The sequence below is a fragment of the Ciona robusta genome, chromosome 9 (genome assembly GCF_009617815.1).
Source record: "Ciona robusta chromosome 9, ASM961781v2".
In the NCBI taxonomy this organism is placed as follows: domain Eukaryota; kingdom Metazoa; phylum Chordata; class Ascidiacea; order Phlebobranchia; family Cionidae; genus Ciona; species Ciona robusta.
In genome coordinates this window covers 416,365-428,303 of record NC_143243.1, presented here as the reverse complement: position 1 = coordinate 428,303, position 11,939 = coordinate 416,365, and the positions used below count along the sequence as shown (strand labels likewise).

Genomic DNA, 11,939 nt, shown 5'->3' with positions numbered 1-11,939 from the left:
GACAGTCGTTATAACACGGGTGTTCTGTTTCATACACCTCGTGCCTGCTTACAAGTTACCACGTATGTGACTTTGTGAATGTTTGTTTTTATTGGCAAGAAATCACTCGTTTTCGGTTAACAGACTAACAGTTTTATATTTTTAGTTTTGTCGAAATTCATGGCAGTAATAGAGTTGTTGTGTAGATTGTGCAACCAAGGGTTTTTTGTTACTAGTGAAGAATCCTTCGTTACAGATTAGGCAATACGTTATAGATATTAGGGTTTATTTATTATTGGGGGATTCTTTATCACTCACTCCTATATTTTAACAACATCATGTTCAAAAGGGACCCAACGTTTGCCGGTTGATTTGCAGGCATTCCTTCTTATAGCAATAACCCATTGCTCTAAAAGCCGTGCATCAAATGGAAATGTATGTCCACCAGTTAGCATTTTACTTTTAGACACTAAACAGCGTTGCGTCATTTTTGTTTTGCAAAAGTTGCCCAGAAAAATGCGCGCTGCAATGATTTGTTTCTAGATGAAGTACTGACTTCTATCACCTCCTAGCGAAAATTTTGATCGGTCGAATCGCCCCATTAAACAATTACAATCTATTTCCAGTTGGTGTTTAGGTTTTTCACAGTTAAATCTGAGCAACCATGAAAAGTTTATTTTGTTTTACTTTGTTGGCGTTTTTGCTTCACGCAACAACAGCAACGTACCACACCAAATATTTTGAACAATTTGTCGACCATTTCAACTTCCAAAGCAACGGCAATGCTACATATATGCAAAGATATCTTATATCCGGTAACTTAACATAATATTTATTTAACACAGCATAATATTTTATTTATTTTTCCAAACCATGGCGAAGACCAAACAAACTAAACCAGAAGAAAAGAAAATTAACAGCAAAATGACAGTCGTTAAATTGTGCTGGGTTTATAAAGTACAAAAAACCATTTGATAAAACGTGTTACTATTCAACTATAATTTATGAGTTAATAAACAAACAAAATATTGTTCCCGTAACAAAAAAAATGTTTTATGACATCACATGATGTAGTGTGACATCATAGTTAACAGCCATTGTACCATGCATCACCATTGTTATCTAACAACCATTGACAATAAAAGGATTCTAATTCACGTTTGCTTTATCCTGGTTATATAATGGGGTCATGAGTTGGGGCAACAATAAGGTTTTATTATTCATTGTTCTGCTGTTGCACATATACAGAGGCTGTTGCAACAATACAATTATTTTTAAGGCAAAAATCTGAAGTGACACAGTTAAATTTTTAAGGCAAAAATCTGGGGTGACATTAGTTAAAATACAGTTACACTCATAGTTGTCAAACACAGGGAACCTCATTGATTAATGAGGTGAATACATACAATATACTTTGGCCCTGCTCTAGACCTGTAACAGCAGGGTAAAAAATGTTTAAGTTTTAAAACCGAGGTGTAAAGGCATAATATGATGTCACCCCTGTTTTAAACATTTTTTTACATGTCCACTGCTTGTACAAGTCAATTTAGCATATATTCGCCCATTTTTGTGAGGTCTATTATTAATTTATTATTATATTATTTCTATAGATGAACACTGGGTGGCGGAAAAGGGTCCGATGTTATTCTACGCTGGCAACGAAGGTGACATCGTTGGTTTCAAAGATGCTTCAGGGTTGTTGACGGAGACGGCTCCGAAACTTGGGGCGATGGTGGTGTTCGCTGAACATGTATGTATCGTGTGCTGGTGTGTTTTTGTGGTATATACTATATAGGAATAGCTCATATATTCTGTTGCCTGCTTTGCTGCCATAAATATTTTTGGGACAGGTGTTGTTGCCATATATATGGTCTTATGATGTTACTGCTTGTATATTGTGCCTGCAGCCCAGTAGTTATGGCTTTGAAACCTGCTACCATTGTGGGTGTATGTGTCTTTGGTCCAGTAACTTAATGACATAACCTCATAAAAGTGATCGAAACGTTAAAATTGCCATTAAAAAAGACCCCTTCAGACTGTGTATGTATCATAGGGCGAGGATAAATAAGTTGCGTTACTTGCTTTTAATCAAATATATCGTTACACAGAGATTCTACGGGACTTCTCTTCCATTCGGTAACGATTCGTTCATCGATAAAAATATTGGTTTACTGTCAATTGAACAAGCCATGGCCGATTATGCTTATTTATTAAAACATCTCAAGTCGTCATATAATGCTGACGATATTCCAATCATTGCATTTGGTGGGAGGTGAGGAGTGTTTGTGGTTCATTACTCAAATAATTTGTTCCAAAACCAACAAAGTTTGAATACATCACAATGATTAACCGTAAATTTAGGGGTGTTTGGTGGCATGTCTGTCACCCCATCTTTTGAAACAGGGGATGACATGACTGTATTAAATGCCCTAGTTTTACAACTCAAACAGCTTTTACCCTCCAGTTGTTGTCTTCGTGTTTATAAACATTAAAATACTGCCTACGACCACCACTGTATATAAATACCCTTGTCTCAGACTCACCCTGTGAAGTCTATAGTCTATTTCAGAAGACACTTAACTTGTGAATGCAGCGTTTGAAACCAAAATATCGTTAAACCTCTTGCTACAACTTTTTTTGTGAATCACAAATCTTGCACTTTTTTGATATCCGACTTCAGAGGTTAAGTAGGCAACCTTGTATGTATATTGTGCACGCTATATATGATATCCAACTTCAACCATCTTGTTACAGTTATGGAGGTATTCTCGCAGCTTACATGAGGATCAAATACCCCAACCTTATAACAGGAGCTCTCGCAGCTAGCGCCCCCATATATTGGACATCTGGGGAGGGTAACCCCCATGGCTTCTGGAAGTCCGTCACCACCATATTTGGGCACAACGAGGGTTGCGTGAACCGGGTGAAGGAAGGATTTGCTGAAACTGCAAAGTGAGTCGGGTGTTTGTGTGTGATGTATTTTATTCAAGTTGAACTATGTTAAAAAAACACTTTTGGGAAAAGGTAGATTTTTGATTGAGAATATTATTTATAAATATCTAATATGGTAGAAATGTTGGTATATTGGTAAGAGTAAGGTCTTCAGTGAGACACACCTGAGACCTGGGATGTAGGTCTATTACTCTAACACCCAGGGTGCTACCATCTATACCCCACAAACCCCCGATACAACATTTATCATCCTAGGTACGCACAACAGGGCAAGTATGATGTCATCAGCAAAGGGTTCAAGACATGCAGTCAAGTGAAAAGTTCATCGTTAATGCATTTATATGGCTGGGTGCGTAACTCATTCACACAACTAGCAATGGCCAACTATCCTTACCCAGCAAACTTCTTTGGACCCCTGCCAGCTTTTCCTGTTAATGTAAGTTGTCTTGTGCTGCGTGTATGCCTTGAATGCAAGGGTTAAAGGCTGGACACTGCTACCATTGTGACATATTTGTTGATACGTGGTTTGTGTGTCTGCTTTTATCCCAGAAGTTACAAGTTGTGTCGCCTTTGGACAACGCACATAACAAATGCTTCATCAACCCAGTGGTCACTGATGGGTTGTATAAATTGTCAACCATACAGAAAAACAATCACCCACAGAGTTACCTATAAGTTACATACGTGGTAACTTATAAGCGGGCACGAGGTGTATGAAAGAGAACACCCGTGTTATAACAACTGTTGTTGCCCCGCCATGCGAGGTAAATAAGTTACATACGTGGTAGCTTGTAAGCAGGCACGAGGTGTATGAAACAGAACACCCGTGTTATAACGACTGTTGTTGCCCCGCCGTGCGACGATATAGCAAGTTAAATTCAATTAATCAATTCATAATAAACCCACCCACCCAGGTTGCTTGTGAGAAAATGTTGAAAGCAAACACAGCCATTGAAGGAATGTTGGAAGCAACCTCGTTGTTGTATAACGGGACAGGGGATAAAGATTGCTTCGATATCTATGAGGAATATATTGAGTGTTCGGATCCTACTGGGTGTTCGTTGGGTTTAGCTGCAAGGTCGTGGGATTATCAGGTTCGTAAATTATGGTGTGGAGGGTTTGCATTGAACCAGAGGATGCCAGGTTCAATGCTCGATGCTGCTACCATTATTGGGTGTATGTATCCTTGGGCAAGACACTGAAAAGCAATTGTTCCAAGCCAGTGGTCACTAATGGGTTGCGACACCCAGGGTTTTGGCCAAAATAGGTCTAATTGCATAGTCTCATGGCGCGCCTTGCTGTAGGACAGCGGTTCCCAAAGTATGGGTCGCGACCCAAACATGGGTCGCACAGGGTTGTAGAATGGGTCGCGCCAAGGTGATGATTCAAATTTATTAAAACGATTTTTTTTCTTTTTAAGCGTTCGGGTTAGGTTTGCGCTGTAGTTCAGCCTTATATTTACCATGTTTTTCTTAGCCAGGTGGGCTGTTTGTTACGAAATAGTAGGCATTCACACGTGGATTCATTGCATCATAATAGCGATTGTTTAACCTGGCAATTAATTACGACATAATAGCGATTCACACGTCGAATATTTGGTCATAATAGGGATTGACACGTAATCATTGGGCATGTAGGAGGTTTAAAGCAGGCTTGAATGTTAAAGAGGCACATGCATCGTATTTTAGCCTTTTTTTCAATAATACATTGAAAGATCCACACAAACAGTTGAAGATTTAAAAAACTCGGGCGTTTGTGTCGATAAATAACTTTGAAAATGTGCGAAATCGTGCTGCGTAACCGTATTTTCCACACGAGCCGTTATGAATTAAACAGAGGTTAGATTATTACGTCATAGAATGCGTATTGTTACGTTTGATCTACGTTACAGATTACATAATTCGTTAGGGTTTATTGGCTGGGAATTAGGGGTTTAAGGTTTTTACTGCCATAAAACAGTACGAAAACAAGTCTATAACGTCCCTTAACTTACGTAATACATCACTATTGTGACAGAACATAATACTATTGTGACGTAATAAATCGTTAACCTTATACGCAAGTCAAGCGAATTACGTTGCCGCAGCATGTTTATCGCGCATTTTCAAAGTTAATTTGAACATTTTGAACCCAAAATTTTAGGTGGCCACCAGCTAAAGGATTACCTATGGGTCGTGAGATGTTTATAAAACTCTGATTTGGGTCGCGCTAAAAAAACTTTGGGAACCACTGCTGTAGGACCTCAACCATATATAATAAAAAGTATACAACCGATGTATTTTTGGGATATAACTGTAGCCTTAATTCAAGGTCCCATGTTGAATAGACTCCCAGTGTTTCCAGATATATTCCACCAACTAAAACTCCCCATTACATTACCAGGGTTGCACTGAGATTGTCCTCCCAGGTGGAAGCACTAACATTACCGATATGTTCCCTGCCATTCCATTTACACCAGAAATAAGGAAGAAGTATTGCGAGACACACCAACGTGTTACACCACGTCGGAATTGGTTGGCACTTAATGTGGGTTTGTGTTGTTTATGTGGTAAATATATAATAACTAAATTGGGCACACAATCTTCTGTGTATAATAATATAGACACCAAACCTGGGTGGGCAGGCCAACTCTTCAATTTTCTGCACTGCATTAATCAGTAAACAAAGTGGGATTAGTTTCACAGGATTGTGGGTCTAACTATTCCTGACCTTCCTGTGTTTAAAAGTTTGACACTTTTATCATTTGCATAAACTTTATATTAAAACTATGATTGAATATTCAGTGATGTTTTTATGACTCTGTTTTGATCACAATATCTAGTAAACTTAATATTGAGTAGACTGTCTAGTCAACTTAATATTCAATATACTTTGTAGTTCTGGACAGACAACTTGAAACTTTCGTCGAACATTATTTTCTCGAACGGTGACCTTGACCCTTGGAAGGATGGCGGAATATTACACGACCTTTCACCCACTGTGGTCGCTCTCCTGGTGAAGGGTGGGGCTCACCATTTAGACCTCAGGTGGGTGTGGGGGGGGTACTACGTGTGCCATGTTCCCCCAACTTTGAAACAGGGTTTGCCTCGATGTTTTAGCACCCAGCATTAAGCTTTGAACCTGTACCCCTTTAGTTTAATGCACTGTCACCACTATGTATGAAATATGTTCCGGGTAGCCGTGATTATTGTTCCTATACATGGTATACATATGTGATAGAACATACTCCATAATGTTGTTCCATGCAGAGGTTCCAACCCACAAGACCCTCCTTCTGTTATTGAAGTTCGTAAACATGAAGTGGAAATCATCTCGGGGTGGATTGCGCAACACTGGGAAAAAATATTGGGAAACACTGGCCAGTTTAAAAAATTCTCAAAAAAACAAACTGCTTCAGCAGTTCGAAAAATTAGATGGAATAATTAGTTGATTAAATTAGATTGATTGGTTTGAGATTGTAGTTTTAATAATGGGTGTTCAGTGCAATTTCAATTTCATATATGATCTCTATAATAGCTAATCTGAATAACTTTGTGGTAATTATTGATGTTGCCACACTTGGTGCACTTACATAATATTGCAAGGTTGATACAAATACTACACAGATAAACAAAACTCCTGTGGCAACTTATTTTGCGTAATAACATTTTCCATGTCTTCACTTGATAAAGGCGACCTAAACAGAATGTTAAAATGTTGGTGCGAAAGTAATTTGCCAAAGGAGTTTTATAATATTTATAATGTGTCAGTTTATAAACGGATGTTTTTTAGAGATTGTTAAGATTTTCTTCAATAAAGGATCCCTATTGCCCCTGAAATTGACCTCAAAATCTGTGGCACCAAAATACCGTGGCCTGTAATTCAAATTCCAAGGCATTGACAAGCCACGCGATTTCTCAGCCTTGAATGCCACGGACCTAAACTCAGCGAAACGTCACAGTAAGTTTCGTGAGCCACCCATTGCCCACTGTATAAGGCCTATAATTCTCCACCCCCATTTGTATTGACATCAATCAGTGGCATGCGAGTACCGTGGCATGCGAGTACCGTGGCATTGAAGCCACAAGGTTTTACCACAGTTTCTATTCAAACCCTAAAATATAGACTTTTGATTGATTGCTTTCAACTAATCCTCACTGTACTAATATTCACCGCTGTTTTATTAGTGATGGTTGCTTTAAATTTCCACTGCATAATATCTTTTGTCAGTGTTTGTGATGTAATAAAGATTAATGGAAACACTGGGTTTGGTTAACACTGTTATTCATTGTAAATAGAAATACACTGTTATGTGTAGTGAGGACACATCTGTGTGTGATGGTATGAATAGGCAGGTTACTGGTTAGTTTGCCTCTGCAGTTGTTAAACAGCTTTTAATGTCTTGTTGTAAAAGTTGATTTAATCATGTGTAAGTATTTACTATCACCAGCAACGTACCTATGTGTTCTTGGTATGTGGTGGTACTACTATAGAATAGATAGGAAACTTTTGCAATTAGGTTAAGTTGCCTGTGACAGTGGTTCAGAATCACTTTTATTGCATGTTTCCACTATCTAAGAAGATGGTATGTTTGTCTGTATTAATGTGGGGTAAGATGGGACACCTTTAGCACATAATATCCAAATATCCTGATCGTGTTTTAAACAATTAACAACGGTTTATGGAAGTCATGAGGGTACAGTTTACTACTAAATGGGACGAGAAAACTAGATTAAAAAGGTGTCCCATTTTCCCCACCCTACTATATGCTGTATCTTGCTAATATATATCTAGTACATGGTTTGAATTACAAAGCATTTGGATCTTGTATTTGTCTATTGAGCTTTCTACCTGTTTATAAGGTTAAGCAGCCATGAGATTCAATATTTTACTTATTTTATTCTTATGTTTTAACAACTGTCGTTTTGCTTTTGATTTTCTCCAGTATGTTGATTAAACAGAACCATTATTATTGTATCTAAAGAGTTAATTCATTTTACTGGTTATTGTGTACATAACACATACCTTTATGATGTCATAATAGACAAATAACTACAACTAGATTAGATATCTATGAATGACGAGTGGTTTATTAAAAATAACAACGAAAAGAACTCTACTGCACCCATGTGGCAGGACTGTACGCAACGAAGAAGTTAAAAAGTTGAATTATTTCGTTCCATGACCTCTTGACCCCGATGGGCGGAAGGGAAATACCCATATAAGAGAATAGCACATTGTCACAAGGTGGGGCTAGAAGTCACTTTTCCATAACTTGATGCTTCGGTCGTTTTCTAACGCGCCCGATGCGATAATGTTCTCCGTCGGATGGCAAGCGCTGCACAGGACCACGTCTGTGGGAGGAAAGGACAGTTATGTGGGGTGCGTGCTTTCAATATTCATTTGATTGTTGTTTACTTTGGTTATTTAGTTATGTGTATCCCGTGGTTTAAACACTTATTATCCTCTTGTAACAAGTACAACATTTGATATAACACAGGTGTTCTGTTTGATGAAACAAGTACCCACTTACAAGTTACCACAAATTTGAATTCTGTCTGTACCCCCTACCTGTATGTCCGGATAGTTTTTGAACAATTTCTTTGGTTTGTAGATTCCAGATATATATCATGTGATCTTCCGAACCACTAACAATCCACTTCCCCCCTGTCACGGAAAAGTTGGCGAAAATACAATATTTCTCGTTGCTCTGCCCCGTGTATGTCTTCAAACACTGAAGGTAAATATAAGGTTAGTGGTGAGAAACTTAAAACAAATATACAACAGGAGTCCAAGGTCCGGCGCCGTGGCTCAGTGGATAGTCATTAGTCACTACCATTGTAACCGAAAGATACCGGGTTCGATTCTCGATACAGATAGGCGTATGTGTCCTAAGGTAAGACCCAGATATGCCTTCAACCCAGTGGCTACTAATTACTATACTACTATGGGTGTCGGGGTAATGGGCCTTGCTAACAGGGCCTATGTGGAGCCATGGCACACAAAAGCTCAAGTACTCTTTACTTTTTATCGCTTATTAAAACTCTAAAAAGAACGGAAAAATAACTTACTTTTCCTTTGGTGTAATCCCACAACTTTAAAGTGCTGTCGGAAACAATGGTGTGTTAGTTATAAAACTTAATAATTGTGAAATGGATAAATATTATACATTAGTAGTAAACAGCACAATCAATGAGGTGAAATCCCTTTTATAGAATTACGCGTTGGACCATCATTGCCACTCTTGCAACCTTTCCTGTGGCCCAATCACCTCACTCATATCGAATATAAAAGCAACTCACTTATCTAACGTAGCGGCAAGAATGTATTTTCCGTTTGGTGAGAACTTGACGAATGACACGGGTGGGTTATCGTCGTCGATAAGCGTCTTCAAACATTGCCCCGATGCCGTGTCCCAAATACGACATAACCCGTCGTAACTACTTGATACAATAAGTGCACCGTCTCTATTGAAGTGAACCTGATGGGGGAAAACATAATATTATAATGAGATTATACAACATGCAACTTTGAATTACCATGCAGGTAAGCCATACCTACAATTTTAAAATATTTAGTTTTACAAACTGTCAACAAAACAATAACCTTAAAATGCTTAAATGCTTCGCACCACATTTTACAGAAGTTTTTATTTGACAGCTAGTTTTACTAATTTATCAACAACCATCCACTTACAGAAGACACAGGATCTGAATGAGCCGGTAACGTCTTCAAGCATTTTCCCGTCCGTACGTCCCATATTCGAACGCTTTCATCAAACTAAACAACAAAAAAGTAAGAACAAGGCCAAGCGTTTTGTCAATAAAGGTGCCGTAAATTTTTCCACAGTTGTTAAAATCATATTTATTTTTTTAACATTATTAATGGTCATCATCTGCTAACAATATTTTTACATTAAATTTATCAAAAAAAAGTTTTACAGAAATGAATACAACATCAGCAACTTAATTAAAAACAAGAAACACAACTTACCGATCCCGACACAATTAGATTTGATTGAGGGTTAAAGTTGCAGCAGAACACATAGTTACTGTGGCCCTTCAATGTTTTCAAACACTTTCCAGTTGCGACGTCCCATATTTTCAATGTTTTATCATCTGATGCGGAACATAGGAGATGGGAATCGGTGGACCATGCGATGTCAGAGATTCCCTAGTGGGTGGAAAGATATTTAACTTATGAATTGAAGTCAGTATATTTTGATTGACATATAATAAGAAATCAACTCTTTTAAAACAAAGCAAAACAACATTATATCCAAATGCTACAATTTAGGCTATTTTATTTTTTAACTTTGACATTAACAGTGAATATGATTTTAGTTTTGATCAAAATGTTTAAAAACTGCGAACAACTGTGTCAAAGGTTCATAAACCATTGGCTGTTATGTTTGCGTTAAAACTAACCAGAAAACCCAGGTTTCATGCATCAATAAAGCAACTTACAAGTTTATGTCCAGAAATAGTTTTCTCATATTTTCCATCATAAGCCCCCCATATTTTGATCAATTTGTCGGCAGCTGTAATAATACATAGGGGTTAAACGGAATAAACATTGTATAAATAGGCTCTATGTCACATGTATTAACTATATATATGCTATAACCATTCTGTAAACTACTACAGCATGCCATGCTATGGAACCTGGAATTTTGAGCCATTACCACAAAACTATATATATATGTCTAAAATACAATTTTCTTTGAAAAGGGGAGTCAGCCATTTATAATTTGAAAACATTGGACTTAAAATAAAGTAAATAAAATCGCGCCCACTCAAATCTTCTGAAATAACCTTAACAATAAAGTTGTTAGCCTACTAGTGAGGAACAAACCCATTACATCAAACTAACACCGAGTTATAACAACTGTTGTTTCATGCAAGGGTAAATAAGTTTCATTCATTTGCAGCGGTGGTCAACAGCAGCAAAACGAACACTCGCTTAAAAAGGCTATGGATAAACACAACCACGACACATTCATTAATTAAAAAGGACAATGCGTTAGGGGTAAGATGGTTACCCAATGCATAGCATGTGGATTCTAAAGTAACACCATAGTCTTACATGAACTAGCCAGCCATTGGCCATCTGGGCTAAACTTGACGGATGAAACAGCTTTAGTGTGCCCTGCCATTGTGAACTTAAGCATATAGTTTGGCTTTTGCTGTTGTGGTTTAGATGAAATATTTGTTGCGTTTATTTTCGGGGGTGGTTTTGAAGCAACTGTCGTGTTCATTGCTGTTGTTGCATTGTTGGCTTCAGTTGTCACAGTTTTTGTCTCTTCGCGTTTTGTCTCAGACTTAGTTTCGACTGAGTTGCCATTCTGGCTCATGGTTATATCCAAACTCCCAAACTGGGCTTAGGGTTTAAAAGAAATATTCCAATATCTTCTTAATCAAATGTATTAATAAACACATTCAACTTATAAGCTGCTATAAATTAAAAATAGTAACTCAATTCTTAAATTGGTCTAAATTTGTAAATTTCGCTCAAAAATAAACTTTACTTTTTGGTTAAATTTACAACATAATTACGACTGTTTTATTAGCAAGAATTCGCTGTTTTACTTCATAATAGAAGATACAGATAAACACACCATTTTTGTTATGATAATTTTAAATATAAAACTAAATAAACATGCAAAACTACTCGAATAATAAACACGCTGAATGCTGCCATGTTATGGCTGTATGTACTGAACTAAACGAGCATACAGCTGCGTATAATAGCTTTGTGGCTGATCTGTAACTTAAGTAGTAGCCCCCTGGTGTGTATATATTGTTTTGAAAGTCAAAATCTTTCTTAAATGAATCGAAATCTCGAATTATTTGAAACAAGTTCCATGTGCAGATGACGTGAAGCGTGTTGCTGACGTCACTTTCCCACAATGCATTTCGATCAAGCCAAAAAACAGATTTCAGTTCAGAGACGACGAGCGACGCGAACGAACGGCGCGTTCCATTTTGCTCAACGTTTCGCAGATTTTTAGACTTTTCTCGGTCGAAATG

General features: G+C 37.6%; 2 protein-coding genes across 2 annotated transcripts; one reads left to right on the top strand and one right to left on the bottom strand.

Moving 5' to 3' along the window:
- Positions 1-233: 233 nt before the first annotated feature.
- On the top strand, positions 234-7,177 carry LOC149730522 (dipeptidyl peptidase 2-like). The gene is made up of 9 exons (XM_089884412.1): positions 234-794; positions 1,590-1,729; positions 2,088-2,251; positions 2,734-2,931; positions 3,187-3,367; positions 3,846-4,025; positions 5,314-5,457; positions 5,809-5,957; positions 6,180-7,177. Exons 1-9 carry the CDS (start codon positions 644-646, stop codon positions 6,355-6,357), a joined length of 1,485 nt encoding a protein of 494 aa, XP_089740538.1. The 5' UTR covers positions 234-643; the 3' UTR covers positions 6,358-7,177.
- Positions 7,178-7,973: 796 nt separating this feature from the next.
- On the bottom strand, positions 7,974-11,391 carry LOC149730521 (WD repeat-containing protein 5). The gene is made up of 8 exons (XM_089884422.1): positions 10,996-11,391; positions 10,377-10,450; positions 9,904-10,083; positions 9,607-9,690; positions 9,213-9,391; positions 8,982-9,015; positions 8,482-8,644; positions 7,974-8,264 (listed from the first exon to the last, which is right to left on the bottom strand). Exons 1-8 carry the CDS (start codon positions 11,261-11,263, stop codon positions 8,164-8,166), a joined length of 1,083 nt encoding a protein of 360 aa, XP_089740548.1. The 5' UTR covers positions 11,264-11,391; the 3' UTR covers positions 7,974-8,163.
- Between the last annotated feature and the right edge of the window lie 548 nt (positions 11,392-11,939).